The sequence below is a fragment of the Taeniopygia guttata genome, chromosome Z (assembly GCF_048771995.1).
Source record: "Taeniopygia guttata chromosome Z, bTaeGut7.mat, whole genome shotgun sequence".
Lineage (NCBI taxonomy): Eukaryota > Metazoa > Chordata > Aves > Passeriformes > Estrildidae > Taeniopygia > Taeniopygia guttata.
Window position 1 is genome coordinate 55,168,892 of NC_133063.1, and position 15,934 is coordinate 55,184,825.

Sequence of the window (15,934 nt, forward strand, 5' to 3'; positions counted from 1 at the left end):
GCCTTCCATTTCTGGCAAGCCTGAATTGCTAGCTCACAACCACCTCGTGTGGGAGGAGGTTCTTAATTCCATTTCTGTGGAATTACTGTACTGTGAATTAAAGTATAGGTAGAATAACTGGTTCAATGGAAGCTGTTAAACTGTCAGGAATGTTACTGGTTTCTGATTCATTTTACCTTTATGAGTTGAAGTTAGGATACCTAGTCTTCTCTGGGGTAGTGGTCATACCAGGCTTCACTAAGTATCCCATGTTAGGATCGTAAAGAGCACTATTTAGCTTTCTAATTTGTTTTCTTATTTGGATAATAAAGAACCTGAGAGAAATTCTGATCCACTATAGTTTGGTACTGGATAATCTGTAAATATTCTTCAAATATGGAAATATCAGAGCATAACTAGTTTTCTTGTTTGGATAATAAACAGAAGAAAAATTCTGTACTGTTGGCTGGCCACAGGTTTTTTTAGTATATGTGAAAAATGGCCTGTCTGGGAGCCTGTGTAGACTTTTCTATTCTGGCTCCTTGCTACAAAACTGTAGGAAAAGCACTTGTAATCAATTAAGCAAATGGATTTTCTTAAGAGAGGCAGTGAGTTTGATGCATAATTATCTCCAGTTCTTTTTAGAAACCTCAATTGCTCTAGAGACTTAAGTTTAGACAGTTGCTCTGTCTTGCTGCTCCTCAGTTAAAAATTCAGAAAACCTAAAATGGTCAGTGTATGAGTTATTTGGGTCTTTTTTCATTTTGCATTCATTGTCCCCCCTCACCCAAGAGCTTCTTTCCATGAAATATGGCACTTAAATTATATCTTAAATAGTACTGTAAATTTTAGAGACAGCCATTCTAACCCTTGCTTTCTTTATAGAGATAGAGAACAAAGAGAGAGAGAAATAGCACTTCGGGATTTTCGTTCTGGAAGACGTCCAGTTCTTGTGGCAACCTCAGTGGCAGCAAGAGGTCTGGACATTGAAAATGTTCAGCATGTTATTAATTTTGATCTTCCTTCCACCATTGAAGAGTATGTACATCGAATTGGGCGAACTGGTCGTTGTGGAAATACAGGAAAAGCTGTTGCCTTCTTTGATAAATATTCAGACGGTCATCTTGCACAACCTTTAATTAAAGTGCTTTCAGATGTAAGTTTCAGATATTAGTGTTGAACTTTCTCTGTTTTTTAAGATTTCACTTGACTGTACTGAGCAACTGTGACGTATTTGGTACAGTTACGGAACTCTTAATCCAAATTGGTAAAGCAATCAAAGTCTCTGAATTGATTTTCCTAATTGCATAGGCTCAGCAGAAAGTTCCTTTTTGGTTGACGGAAGTTGCTTTTCAGACTGAAGGAGGACGACTCCCAGTTAATACCCAAAAGGTAGGTCTGGAAATAAACTGAAAGTCTTGGCTATTGGAGCTTTGTCTCAGTTTAAAACTGTGTTTAGTGGTATATATCCAGACTAACACCACTGAAACTGTTTTGACTATAATTGTGTCCCTTTTCTTAGTTGTGCATCTTCAGAGAATTCAGTATTACTGAAATTAATTTCAGACAAGTTGCTTGACTTGGTCTCTTATTAGCTGCTGTAGTGTTGATCTGAAAAGTTAGGATTCCTCTAGAAGAAAACATTCATGCAAACATAAACAAGCAGTAGTTCAGAAATTTCTGTGCTACCCATGTAGAGTGGGAGTAAATAGTTACTGATTATACAGTCACAGTTATGAAGTAACATCAGCTGATGCTGATTATATACAGCTACTGCTTAGTAGGTTATGAATCATCTAGTGAAGCAGCTCAGTTGACTGAAAATTTCAGCTAATTATAGTTAGGTAAATGCTGTGGTCTGGTCTGTGTCAGAATTCTTAATGTCTGTGATGGGGAGAAGCCTTCTAGTCTCTTACTGTTGGTAATTCTAGATTCTGTGCTTCTATTTGAAAGCCTTTCCTTCATGTCTTGATTCCATAAGAACTTCATCACAGATCAGTTGCTTCCAAATGCTACAAATGTCCTTCCTTTGAGACCATAGTAGAAATAACTGCTCTCAGTGCTTACACAATGTCTGAAGCTTCACTTCAAGCTCTGACCTTTCTTTCATTAATTGTCTTCCCCATACAATAGTTATTGAAAGCTTTGGGTGGTTTGGGTATTTTTACCTAGCTGGTTAGTCCCCTTACTAGATCTGAATCATTTTTCTGGGGGTGAGGGACTTCATGAGATGTCAGTTACACAAATGTTGCTTCCTTCTTAAACTCACAGCTTCGCATTACAGTCATTGTGTATGTTTGCACAAACCTTTTCTTGCGGAGTAATTCTTGACTTGGTGGATTTTACTTGTATGTTCTAATTCAAGGACACTTTATTTTTGCTTTTTTACTGGATTGCTTTCAGAGGCGGATTTCACTAGATTGCTTCCAAATGCATATCTCCAGTCTTTGTGTAGTGTCTCCCAGCATTTCATGAAAGCCATCATTTCCAGGTCCAAGTCAATCTGTGTTCTTCACAACCTCTGAGTAACCAAATTTGACTATGACTCTTTGTCCAGAATAGAATAGAATTTCGTGTGAAATCTGTCTGCCTGCATTGGGAATACTGCCCTTAATATCACGTACATACTGTGCACCAGCTCCTTGAGTTGAAGAATGTGAGGTTCTAATTATGTTACCACCTCAAATCAGTCTGATAGAACACAGGGAACTTGTGTGTTCTTCATTTGTTATCAGCCCAATTTTTCATGAGTCCGCTTGATAATCAAATGATGAATTTGAAAGAGGAATCTGTTGGAGGATCTTATGTGATTCTTCTGAGGCAGTCTTAGAGATTACTGAGCTTTATCCTTTTTCCAAAGGAAAAGGATTTTACCGGGAATGTAATGCAGGCAGTCAGTCTTTAGTATGAAGTGGAGAAGAAAGGTTTTTTTCCCACAATTGTATGAACTGATTTGTGTTGGGTAAGAAAACAAGTTGAGATTTGAACTGTGGGAAGTGTTATTCCCACATATTATAAGATCTGAGGTTGACTTAACTGTGGTAATTTCACACCAGGGTAAAAAAAACCTTATGGATAGGAGATTAATGATGAAAACTTCTTGAGTGTTCAGATTACATTGAGATAGATTCATGCAGAAAGCTAAAATTGTATTGTGGTGATTTGCCATTAAATGATTGAAAGTGTTAATAATTCTAAACTAGGACCTGTTGTGTTTCCTAGAAATACAGAGGCAACATGAATACAGGAAAAGTAGAGATGGACTCTTCAGCAAGAGAAATTGAATCATGGGATTAAACTGTTCAGCAAGAGAAATTGAGTCATGGGATTAAACTAGTTTGTACTGTTTTTTGCTGTAAGTTAAATGTTGTATGAGGAGATACTCTTGTGAAGACCCAGTTCGGGAACAAGCTTTTATGTACGGGTTCACCTAAACTTTGTTCATTTTTTTGGTAACATGTCAGTTAAAAAGTTTCAATCTTGTGTTATGATGATTTAAGGATCTGTTAAAGAGTTCTGAAGCAGTTAATAAAAGTTTGAGAAGCGCACTGTGGATTGTTGCCTCTGTATCAGCTATATGTCATTGCAGTTTCATGAACTGGAGCTAAAGGTCAGTGGCTACACTCACAATTTAGTGAAAATTCATGTTTTTTACAGAGCTATCTTCAGAGAAGTTGAAGCCCTGTGTTGCATCTAGTAGAAAGTTTTTAGATTTGACTGATATAAATACACTTCTGCTATCTCTTGTGGAAAAGTTTGCTTTAGAACAAGTTTGGTGCCTTATAGCCAAGAATTTTCCTAAGCTTGCAGGACCTGTATGAGGTAAGGAGTCTGTAAAGAGTTGTCTTTAGATTTCTGTGAAATACAGAATGCTACAAAGATGCATATCACTGGGTCCCCAAGGAAAAGAGCAAGGTCATTATGTTTTGCACAGCTGAACAAGCTTACAGGCTTCTCATGGCTTGCTATTTAGCACACAGTGCTTGATCACTGTGTCTTGTACAGTCTTCCCACTAAATCCAGGAAGATAATACTTCTAACATCTGCTTACAGGATAGGAGCCTTAGTACCCAAGTTAGTGGGCATCAGAACTGACTGGGCAATACTAGGGAATTTCTCATTGTGGAAAAGTGGGCTGTCATTCTTTGTGTGAATAGCTTTGCAAAACGATTTACTTAGAGAAATACTGTTAATTTTGTAGACTAATTTTACTGCTATATATTATTCAAAAAGAGTAAAGTCTTAATTGTGTACTTGAAAGTGAGCTAAATGGACAGTATACTTAAATTGCAACTCATAAATAGCGGATGTATTTAAGCATTATGTTAATAATTCAGAGTAAAATACTCTGGGCAGTATGGCTCCTTTTCCTGAGAAGTATCAGTGAAGATTTTTGCATCCATTCTGAATTTCAGGTAAATGGAGTGTGCTTTTGATATGTGGCTGCAGTAAGTGCGAGTGAACTGTAACTGTTGGAAGAAGCTGTGAGCTGATAAAACTTGCCCATTTTGGTGAAGAGAAGTCAAAGAAAAGAGTCATTCATAACCTAGAGTAAACATATTAAGGGAGCCTGGTTTAGCATTGTTTAAAGGACCACTGCTTGTTTTTTGCTTTGTCTCCCATCATATGACTTGTGGTTAGGTGACAGAGGGAGTTCTGCAATTGTTACATTTCCTATAAAACAACTTTTCTGGCCCCATTCTTCATAATCATGTACACAAAAAGGTAATTAAATGATAGCTGTTCTAGCATAGAGCTTCAAGCTCTCATAACAAAAATTGAGCCAACAAACCAGTCCCTAGAATAGTACTGAAATAAATCAAAGATGAAAAGTCATCTTTACTACTTTTTATGAGAGGGTGAGAGTTGGAAGGACCAAGTCTGCTGCCAGGGAGAAATAAAAACTTGAAGAGCAATATTTGCAGAAAGATACACTATTCAATTTAAATAAGTATTTAATCTGCAGGAAAATATTTTGGTGTAATTTTCAGCTGGCGGAAAACACTGCCAGGAGAAGTTCGGGAATGAAGTGCGCTGTCAGCTGCCCGTTTATTTTATTTTTGTGTTCAAGTAGTCTTATATGGAGAACATGTTGAAAAACTTACTGGAAAATTCCATGTCAATGTCTTCTTCATGCAAGAGAATCTGGTTGTCCTGGTGGCGTGTCAGGATAAGTGTTCTTTTGAGCTTTTGTGGAACCGATTGTAACCCAAGAACTGTGTAACCACATATCTGAGATTCCATTTAGGTGATTCTACTACCTGTAGTTAGTGCTAAACTGGGGTCACTGAATTTTTTTCACCATTGTCTACCTCCATGTTTATGTAAAGATGTTATTTGTATTGGGGCTTCAGTTCAATATTAGGTTGAAGCTTCTTGACAGACCAGTGTTGAGAAGTTACATCAAACCTTTAATTGAACAAAAAAATAAGATTTTTTTTCAAGCTAAATTCAATTTTTATGTGATATATAAAACAATGCCAGTTTGAGCAAAAACTATGTCCAGTTCTTTTCACTAAAGGAAACCATATTTGGTTTTGCATGGCCTGGTTTTTGGTAGTGGCGGATTCTGTGAGAAGCTGCTGCAAGCTTCCCCCATACCCAGCAGAGCTAGTCCCTGATGGCTCTGAAGATGAATGTGCTGCTGGTAAAGGCTGGGCCAATTATAGGTGATGGTAAAGCTTCTCAGAATTAAGAAGAAAATCAAAACAAAGTGGGTGCACAGCACTTCTTTGCAGTCAGCAAAGAAGAAGAGGTGAGAACATGTGATGGAAACGCCAAGGACAGTGGAGAAGGAGGGGCAGGAGATGCTCCAGGCGCTGGAGCTGAGATTGCTCTTCAGAATGTGGTGAGACCATGGTGAAGCAGCCGTGCCCCTGCAGCTCGTGGGAATCCACGGGGGATGTGGAGATCCATCCACAGCCCATGGGGAGGGGCCCACGCCAGAGCAGGTGGATGCCTGGAGGAGGCTGTGATTCAGTTGGGAGACTTGATATAGAGAGAGGGCTCTGCTTCCAGTCTGGAGCAGCCTGTCCTTGGAGGAATGCACCCCATGGAAGGGGGTGACCCATGCCACAGCAGTTTTGGGAGGACTATCTGCCCATGGGAGGAACTTGTGGTGCAGCAATTTTAGCAGGACTGCTCTCGTGAGAATGGACCCACAGCGGAGAAGTTCACAGAGAGCTGTCTCCCATAGGGGGAACCCCACAGTGTACTAGAGGAAGGACAACTCTCCCACAGCAGCAGAAAAAAATCTTGGGTGATGAACTGACCAAAATCCCCACGCCCTGTCCCCTGCGCTGTCAGTGGGAGGGAGGGGTTGGAGGAAGAAAAGGTGTTTTAAGGGCCTACTTTACTTCTCATTATCCTCTTCTGATTTCATTAGTAGTAAATTCACTTTGTGCCTCTAAGTCAAGCATGTTGTGCCCTTGGTGTGTTTTCTCCTGGTCCTTAACTCGTGAAGACTTCATTAATTTTTCTGTCTCATCTGCCCAGCTGTGGCTGGGGAGAAAAAGTGAGCAACTTTCTTGGGTGGCTGGTGTCAAACCATGGCAATGAGTAATTTACAACCTCTCATGTGTTCATGTGCCTATGGATGAGTTGTAAGGAATCTTCAGGTAGTAGCTGAATAAAGCAAAGCTTTCATAGAATGCTTAGCTTTTCTGATTAAGGGCTCCATCCCAACTCAAAAATTATGGCCATAAGAATTGAAGGACTGTAAACAAGAGTTATGAAAAACAAAGAAAATAGTGTCTGAAAAACTAATACCAGGTTGATAAAATCCTCCAGTGTTTTGGCAGATAGGAAAGCAGACTATAGTCTGCGGAAGACATAATAAAGTCTATTCTGAAAACATCTCTTTTATTGTTGATAATGTTCATAGGAATTTACACTGGCCTACAAATCAGCTTTAAGAATGCCAAAGAATGGACCTGTTGCTGAGTATTTTCAGTTTGTCAGTTGGCTTAATGCAAAACCTCTTTGATTCCTCTTTGATTTAAGACAAAGTGTAAAGCTTCCATGTTAGGTAATAATAAGGAGGTTTTTTCTGTTAGCCAAGTCTAGTAATTTTAATGTGCTGTCCAGCAGTTCCAGGAATTCCCTGGTGACTCAAGAGGAGGGTATTTGACATCTGTCACATCTTCTTCAGTGGCACTATAAATGGACAAATCTTTGTCAAATATGCATGTCTGTGTATTGTCCTCTATTCAGAATTCTGAAAGGTAAAAATTGTACACTGTTGCAAATTTTACTTTTCTTTTGACTTCCACTGTGTGTCAATTAGTGTCAGTCTTGGTCAATAACATTTCTTACAAACCCTCAGTTATCTGAGGGTTTTATGGTATGACTCTCCATGTCTTAACTCTCCTAACTAAAAAGTATATGAAATCATTTAGTTACAGAGTTTGGACCAAGGAATCCTGTGGGAATCTTACATTTTAGCACATTCTCTTCAAATTTGTCTGATACTTGTATTTTTTTCTAGCTAGCTTAAGGAAAATGGTAAAATCAGTAGAACTAATTTGGGACAATAGTTCAGTGGCTCTTGAAATAGAAACATTGTTTGTTTTATTTCATGCTCTTTATTCCTTCAAACTAACTATGATGCAGGCTTTGGCACTTCTGAAGGTAATGAGTTTGGTTATGTTTCTTTTTATTAAGCAGAAAAAAATAATATGTTGCCAAAGGACACTTAGAGGAACCACTTTGTATTCAAGACTGGGGAGTCATCTCTGTTCAGAGTTGACTAATTATGTTGCATCCCAGGTTGGGGAGGGAGATGCAGAAACTGGGATGCCTTGGGAAGACACCCACTTTGAAACAGGGTGACACAGGGAGACACTTTCCCACAGTTCTCTGCTTCTTTATGTTAATGACCTTAATTACATCACCCCTGTCCCCCTCCCCAGTTCTAGAATATTCCCTGTTTTCCCCGTTAGTTCCCATTCCCTGCAACTTCTCCTCTACACCCTGTTGGTTGTTTTCCCTGGCCCCACCTTTGTACCACCCCTGGTCCCTCTACCCATTGGCTCTCAGATTTGATGCACCGTCTCCACCATCCCACATATAACCCCTGGACTCTCCCTTGTCCTGGATTCTTTCTCTGTCCCCGAATCCCTTTGGTGTGTGTATTACTAAACCACCACTGGAACTTTATACAAGGAACCCCTCCTGCCTCTTTATTTGTCAACCTGCACTCTACATCTGGCAGTGTGAGCGTCTGGTGCTCCTCCTGAGCTATCTGCCTTCTCCTAAGGGAGATGCTCTTGGGAAGGCAGTGATCTTGGCAGCTTCTGCTGTGTCACTGCAAAATTATTTAGGAGTCAAACTGCTGAAAATACCTCTTTATGCTTCTAAATAAATCTGATTTGCCTTTCAGAACCTGATATCCATATATAAGTAAGAATAATATTTAATTTTCTCACTGCAAACATACATGTTGCTTGCTTACCCTGTCTTAGAATACTACGGACAATGGCTGTAGTCAGCTAATTTCAGTGTTATATAAACTTGTCATTTTTCCTGCAGCGCAATACTATCAAGCAGGATTTCCTTGCACTGTTTCTTTTCCTTTCTTCTTTAAAATGGTTTTCAATACCCAATCCTTAAATATCTGCCAACTTTAAAGAATGCTGTGCTTCACTCATCCTCCACTGTTCAAAATTATATACATGTGGTCATAGGAGATGGGATAGTTGTTGACAAAGACCGTGTCCTGGAAATATGAATGCGGTTTATACTGAAAGTAGTTGACTCAACTTTGATCTCTTAGTGCCTTTCCTACCACTAGCAGCAGGGAGATAAAAATAGGCAGATGACTTGTCAGGAATTCTTTGTTTTCATCAGCTCCGCCCCTCTACTCCCTCTGCTTAAAAGTACTGGATTTTGTGGGATTCTTAGTCTAAATATGCCAACTAAATTAAGTTATATTGAAGACCTATATTTCCTTAAGAGGTTCAGTAATTATAAGGTTTTATGCAACATACACAAATGTACTAAGCAAACGAACATTCTATACCAGAACAAATGAATTTCTGAGCTTGCAATTTTTGTAGTAGTTGATCAGCTCATTTAGAGATCACTTCTAGAAATTAATATACTTGCTTTATTAACATTTGCTGTCTAGAGTGGTGAATATCTAATCCACCCTCTCTGAACCACTTAGAGAATTTTTGTGCAGGTAGACTGAAAGTACAATATATACAATTTGAGAATACAAAGAAGTGGTTTATTAGAAGGTGTATATAACTAGTAGCATGTTAATCTTGACTAAATACTAGTGTATCCTTCATAAGACATCTGAGGAGTTATAAGGAAAAACCTGACCTTATACCACAGCAACAAAAAAGCTCAGCCTCACCACTTGAAGACTTGGTCTCCTGACTCCTTGAAAGGTACGATTGTGGGTAGGCAGGTAGGAAAGACAAGCACAAATCATTCTATGAATCTTCATAGGAATTCAGAGACTTGGAATCAAGTTCTGTCTAAAATATTTCCTAAAGTGTTTTTCCTATTCCAGAAATGTGGTGTCCTAGTGAGTGCCTTCAATGTCTAAATTCAGGTTGGTCGTGCTTTGTACTGTAGCTCCTCTCCAAGCTATGGATATTTCATTTTATAAAAAGCAGTTGTACTTCCATATTGTGTTCTTCAGGCACCAAGATTTACCTCAGATTTGCAGGTTAGAGATTTGTTAGTGAAGTGTTTTGCCTCTAACTGTTTTCCACCCTGAACAGGTTCACAAAGAATTTAGTGTTGGCTATGTGTGATAAAACTCCTGACACAGTTTCCCACAGTGTTCTCGTGGAAAATCTGACACCCCAGGCTTGGACAGGTGCACTGTTGAGTGGGTAAAAACTTTCAGGATGTCCAGACCTTGAGAATGGTGGTGAGTGGAGTAATTTTCTAGCTGGTGGCCAGTCACAGGTGGGGTTCCCCTGGGCTCAGTCAGTACTGGGAGCATTTTTGTTTCATATTGTTATTAATGACCTCGATGAGGGGGTTGAGTGTACATAGATGAAACTGTACTGTATGAGAGTGTTGATCTGCTGGAGGGCAGGAAGGCTCTGCAGAGGATCTGGACAGGCTGCATCGATGGGCTGAGGCCAATGGTGTGAGGTTCAACAAGGCCAAGTGCCGGGTCCTGCCCTTGAGTCACAGCAGCCCCAGGCAGTGCCACAGGCTGGGGCAGAGTGGCTGGAAAGGACCTGGGGGCACTGGTGACAGCAGCTGAACATGAGCCAGGGTGTGCCCAGGTGGCCAAGGGGGCCAATGGCATCCTGGCCTGGATCAGCAATGGTGTGACCAGCAGGACCAGGGCAGGGATTGTCCCCCTGTGCTGGGCACTGGTGAGGCCACACCTCGAGTGCTGTGTCCAGCTCTGGGCCCTCACTGCAGGAAAGACTCTGAGGAGCTGGAGTGAGTCCAGAGAAGGGCAATGGAGCTGGGAAAGAGTGTGAAACACAGTCCTGTGAGGAGCAGCTGCGGGAGCTGGGGGTGTTTATTCTGGAGAAAAGGAGGCTTGGGGTGACCTAAAATGAGGTTGTATCAAGATGGGCGTCAGTGTCTTCTCCCAGGCAGCCACTCACAGGATGAGAGGAAGTAGCCTTAATATCAGGGGGCATTTAGGTTGAGTATCAGTGAGAAGTTCTTCACAGAAAGGGTGATTAGGCATTGGAATGGGCTGCCTAGGGAGAGAATGGAGTCACCATGTGCAGAGGATTTCAAAAAACACCTGGAGTTGGCCCTGAGTACTGTGGTTTAGTTGACAGAGTGGTGTTTGATCAAAGGTTGGACCAACCTTATTATCATTACCAACATTAATGATTCTGTGGTTCTATCACAAGTGGAAAAGCCCTTAGGTTGCATCAGGAGAGGTTTATATTGGGTATTAGGAAAAATTTAAGAAACAAGTTGTTAAGAATTGGATCTGGCTCCACAATGCAATCCCTGGCATTGTTCAAAAAATGAGTCAACATAGCATTTTGTGTTATGATTTAGTAGGCAGGGGTAGGTGTAAGAGAAGAATATCTGTATGATAAACTGTTCTCATCTACATATTCTCTTTTTCTTTCCTGTGTTTTGTTAAGGTGTATGTGAGAAACTTGCTTCATTGCAGGTGGTTACTACAATCTAGTGCAGCACTGCCTTCACAGTGACTCACTGCCAACAGTAACTCATACTGATTAAAGTTGTCATAACGAGTCTGTTCACTATGGTCTTAGGGTGGAAAATTACAAGAAATGGCGTTTTGTCATCCAGCTGTTAAAGCCACATGGGATTTTCAATAATTCCTTTAGCCTGTTTGTACAAATGGGTTTAATTACATTTAGCTGCTTTTGCAATTGTAGTAAAAAACTTGTGAATCTTAAATTACCATAGGATGAAAACATGTAAAAAAATTCTGTAATAAACCACAAAAGACATTACTCTGGAAATAAAGCATCCCTTCTTTGCCAGCATTTTACTGGATTGCAATTACAGCTGTTGTGATGTTGCAATGCTGTGAAGGAAGTATTGCATAGTGCTCTATTCTGAAATTGATAATGGCTTTGTGACCTTCTTAGCAAAACATCTGATGCTTTTCTTGAGGAATAAATCTTCTCTAGAGTACAGATGAAAAAAGATGCTCACATAATTGCACTTAGGAATTAAAACCTTTCTGTGTGTATTAAATGTTGGTAGTTGCACACTGTACAACACAGTAATTGGTACATTTCTTATGCCTTTTGTTAGGTTTGAGCAGTTTGGAGAGTCTGCCTCTGATTCTAATTTGACATAGTTTTATATGTGCCCATTGTAGGGATGCTGACTTTAGGCACACGATGGATTGTGGTGGTCCTTTCTCTCTCCCTCTATGCCTTTATCAAAAATCCAGTGATGTGTGCTTATATAGTAGGTCAGGGACTAGCACCAATTTCCATGCCAAATGTGTAATTTACTAATAAAACTTTCTGATTGATACTGTACCCTTTGACTCGCGGTTCTTTTGACCAGTGAGCATTTACAAATCTTAGGTGCTTCCTTCCCCTTAACAGTGGGTTGTCACACCCATTATTGTTGCTTATTCAGTGATACGTTTCATAAGCTTGGATTATGCATTTAAACTAAGGCTTTAGTCATAAACCAGTAATTTAAGATCATGGTTTTGAGAATACTGCTGTTATTGAATTTTTATATTACACTAAAGTGAAATTTAAGGATGGCATAGTTAATTTTTTTACCTGTTGAATGCAGCTTTGCATGGAGGTTGATGCTAGTAGATTTTTAATGACAAGGTAGTCACTGAAAAATGGAATTATGCATATTTAGAAATTGAGATCAAAATCAGACTGGTTTCACTTGATTTTTCTTTCCCATGAGTGAAATCAGTAGGGAATAGAAGGACACTCATGGTTTTTATTTGTGTTTGCAATGCCATAAGTCAGTGAAAGTCTGTTGTCATGCCCTCCTCTTTACAGTTAGAGGAATGAAGTCATTGACATAGAGTCATTGGCACAGGTAGAAATCAGCCTAATGAGTTTCGTGGTTAAAACCAACTCTGCAACTTCCTGCAACTTCCTGAGTTAAAATTCAGTATTTTACTGCTTTTGCTATGACTGCACTATTCAATGCTGCAAGGTCAATTTGCAACTGTTCAATGAAAATGTACCTAATTTTTCCACAGAACTACAAAATGCTCTATTCTGTGCCAGTGTTAACTAATACAGGCTCACTGTAATTATACAGTGGTCAGTAATTTTATAGGGTTTGGTCATACGTAATACAGAAGATAAATGTTTTTCAAAACTGCACTACTATGGGTAACAAATCAATTTGCAATGAGGATCAGATTTTTAGCAGTAGTTCTGCAGTCTCCTGTCTCACCCTGCCAACAGAGACAGTGGAAATGCCTCTCTTTAAGAAGGAGTAGCATCTGGAATCAGCCAATCTCTGGAGCAATTACCCCTGAATCACCAGCACAAAAAATAGGGAAGCATCAGCAATGAAAACAGTCGAGTTTTTCTGTGGAAGGCACTTCCTTCCTCATGCTTCAGGAAGAGTAGCTTCAATTTGCTCCCACCCATAGGACTGAAATGTTAGTTCTTCTAGAGCATTCGTGTGCATAGTGGATGAAAGTGTCTGTAAATGTGGACATGGAACATATTTTTTGGCAGAATTTCTATTATACTCTAAAGGTTTCCCATCTTCTGTGCCATATCCCTTCTGGTAAATGATACTACTTTTGTAAGATGTTTTTTTCTTTACTATTAACTTGCTACAAGTGGTAGTAGCTGAAACAGTTACTGATGCTATCATTAAGTGCCTTTTGCATCCTGGAATCTCCCAGGTGCTACTGTCCGGTCCACAACCAAACATTTAAGACTGTGGAAGCCTTAATGTAAGTATGTACATAGCCCTGAGGCTGGCAGAGGGATGACCCAGGGTTTTTGAAAGTTAAACAAATGCTTAACTAGTCTCTTAAGTCTGGTGCAGCTTTTAATGATTTTGAAAGATTGAGCTGCCAACTTACAGTGTGTTAGTGAAATCCATCTATTAATGTGTGAGAACAGGCAACTAATCAGACCAAGTCTAGGATAGAGGTTCAGTAATTAAACATAATTAAGGGTCTGCTCCTGCCCTTTCTTACGTTTTAATTGAAGAAAAAAATCTGATATACAAAGAGCACTTAGGTTACGGTTTACATCTTCTTCTTTTGAATCACATTCTGTTTCGTCTATTACCTCATAGTAAAATAAATGCAAGTTTTTAGAATATCATTATGCATACTAATGTATACTTCTAAATAGCAAGGGGAATTTAAAAACAGTAAAGCAGTTTACAATGCAGGCTTACATGGAGTTTATGGGTGATGGTGAGATGGCAACATCATTCAAAAAGGGAAGCAAATGGGCTAACTGGCTGAATCTGATGATTAGCTGAAGAGGTGAAGGCTAATGAGTGATCTGGAAGCTGGATTGGGTGTTGAGCTTGCATGTTAAAATAGCCTGAAAAAAACCTGAGCTGCACAAGTCATGGAAGTTGTAACTAGTCAAGCTACAGCTTCTGTTGTGTGTGACACTAGTGCAGGATAAACAACTTGCTGTCTGTAATGTATCTCTTCCTGAACTGGGGCCAAGTTCTCTTGATGTACTGATGGCGTTGGTAAAATTCATTATCTGTTCCTGAAGAGTGTCTGCTTAGCAATGACTGTCAGTGCTTAGTTAGGAGGTACATTAGCTAGGGACTTTGGATTTCATTTACTAACTTCACAGCATCTTAATTGTAAAGTTCCTTCTGATTTCCAGTCCCGTTGCTGCAGTCAGTTATGTTGCTGATGGCTACAGTCTTCTTCCAAGCCATTAAGTCGAATACATTTGTTACTTTTAAAAGGGATCACCATCTGATTTGTTCCCCATGCCCTAATGATGCATGAGGTGCTTTCGCGTGACCGCTCCTCAGCGGTGGCTGGTACCCAACATCCTTGTTTCGCTGCGCGTGTTTATGCTATTTGAAGACCCTGTGAGTTGGTCCATCGGCACCAAAACGCCGCAGCGCGCACTCGCGCACGGCCGGCCGAAGGAGCGGCGAGGCTGCTGCGGGCGCGCCTCACGGCGTGTGCTGCGGCGGGGCTGCGTGCCGCTCCGCCCCGTGCCCGAGCTGGGGGCCGCGGGGCCGGGCGGGGTGCGGACGGGCCGGCGGGTGGCTCCGGGGGCGGGCGCCTGTCGGGGCTCCGCGTAGGGCAGAGCATCTGCCCGCGGGCGGCCGGCGCCCTGCGGGCAGCTGGAGCGGAGTCCGGCACCACTAGACCTGGCGGCGGGGGAGGGGGGTTCTGGTCTTCAGAATTACAGGAAAAAGCGTTACTTGTGCTCAGCCGTGCAACTTCCTTTTTTTGTCCTTCCCTTCGCGGTCGCGGGGAGGCAGAGGCCCCTGTTGAAACAAGCGCCCGTTCTGCAGCTGAGGTAAGTGAAATAGATATTTTCAGCAGAGGTGTCTCTGCTTATTTTCATTTATATGAAGTGTGGAAGAGTTCCACACTTTAGTTCATATAACGTCCCTTGACTTGCTTGCGTTCGCATCTCTCCAGGCGTTCGTCCCAGATGTGGGGCAGGACATGCTCCTGTGTCTCTTCGGGCCAAAAAAATCCCTTTGGTTTCTTTCAAGTCTGTGAGATAGTAAGAATTGAAACTTTCTGTTTAACTCATTGCATTTGTCTTATTTTGTAAAGAATACAATACAGATGCTTGGCCGTGGTTTTCCTTCTGTGTGTAATGGTTAAGAATCAGTTCTCAAAATGTTTCCAATCCAATCATCAAAGGAAGGAAAAGCTCTTACTTAATTGCTCTCTGTTCAATTTGTATTCACTTAGATTTTCTCGAAGTGATGAATCAGATGTAAATGTACTGGCCCCAGGTTTTTTCAATGTTTTCAATTTCTGCCTTCTGAGGAAAAATGTCGGAACTCAAAATGTCCCTCAGACATTTTCAGAGGTTCCAGGCCTTGGTCAGAAGCATTTTAGACTCTGGCAAGCAGCTGAAAACAGCTGTGGTTTTGAGTTTGAGCCATGGAATGAGTTATCAACTTTGAAGGTGGAACAAGCAGTCACAGAGGGTTAGATGGTATAGTAGAAGTAATTACAAATTAGAGGGGAAAATTTTTTAGTATTGTACAGGGGGGTTTTAACACCTATACAGGGAGGTTTTACTTTGTACAGGGGAGTCAAAAATTCTAAAATAAAAAAAGTAAGCCTAATCCTATTCTTCCTCCTTCTTTTTCCTTACCTCCATATTCTTAATAATGCTAACACTCATAAATTAGTTTAAAATAAAAAAACACATTATAACATAAATAATATATATTTTAAAAAATCTATAAACATATAATACATAATATATACAAGATAACAACAACCCTAAGCAAAAAAAAACCCAATAAAAGTATCAAAAATGTGTGTGTCTCTACCTAAACCACTAACCAA

At 40.3% G+C, this 15,934-nt stretch overlaps 1 protein-coding gene across 5 annotated transcripts in view; it reads left to right on the forward strand.

The window, feature by feature from the left end:
• The window catches only part of DDX4 (DEAD-box helicase 4), an 87,352-nt gene that overhangs the window by 39,652 nt on the left and 31,766 nt on the right, over positions 1-15,934 (forward strand). For all 5 annotated transcript variants that reach the window (XM_072922775.1, XM_072922773.1, XM_072922772.1 and 2 more), the window contains 2 exons: positions 865-1,135; positions 1,291-1,371. In XM_072922775.1, coding sequence (XP_072778876.1) covers positions 865-1,135; positions 1,291-1,371 — 352 coding nt within the window. The remainder of the gene's footprint in view (positions 1-864; positions 1,136-1,290; positions 1,372-15,934) is intronic.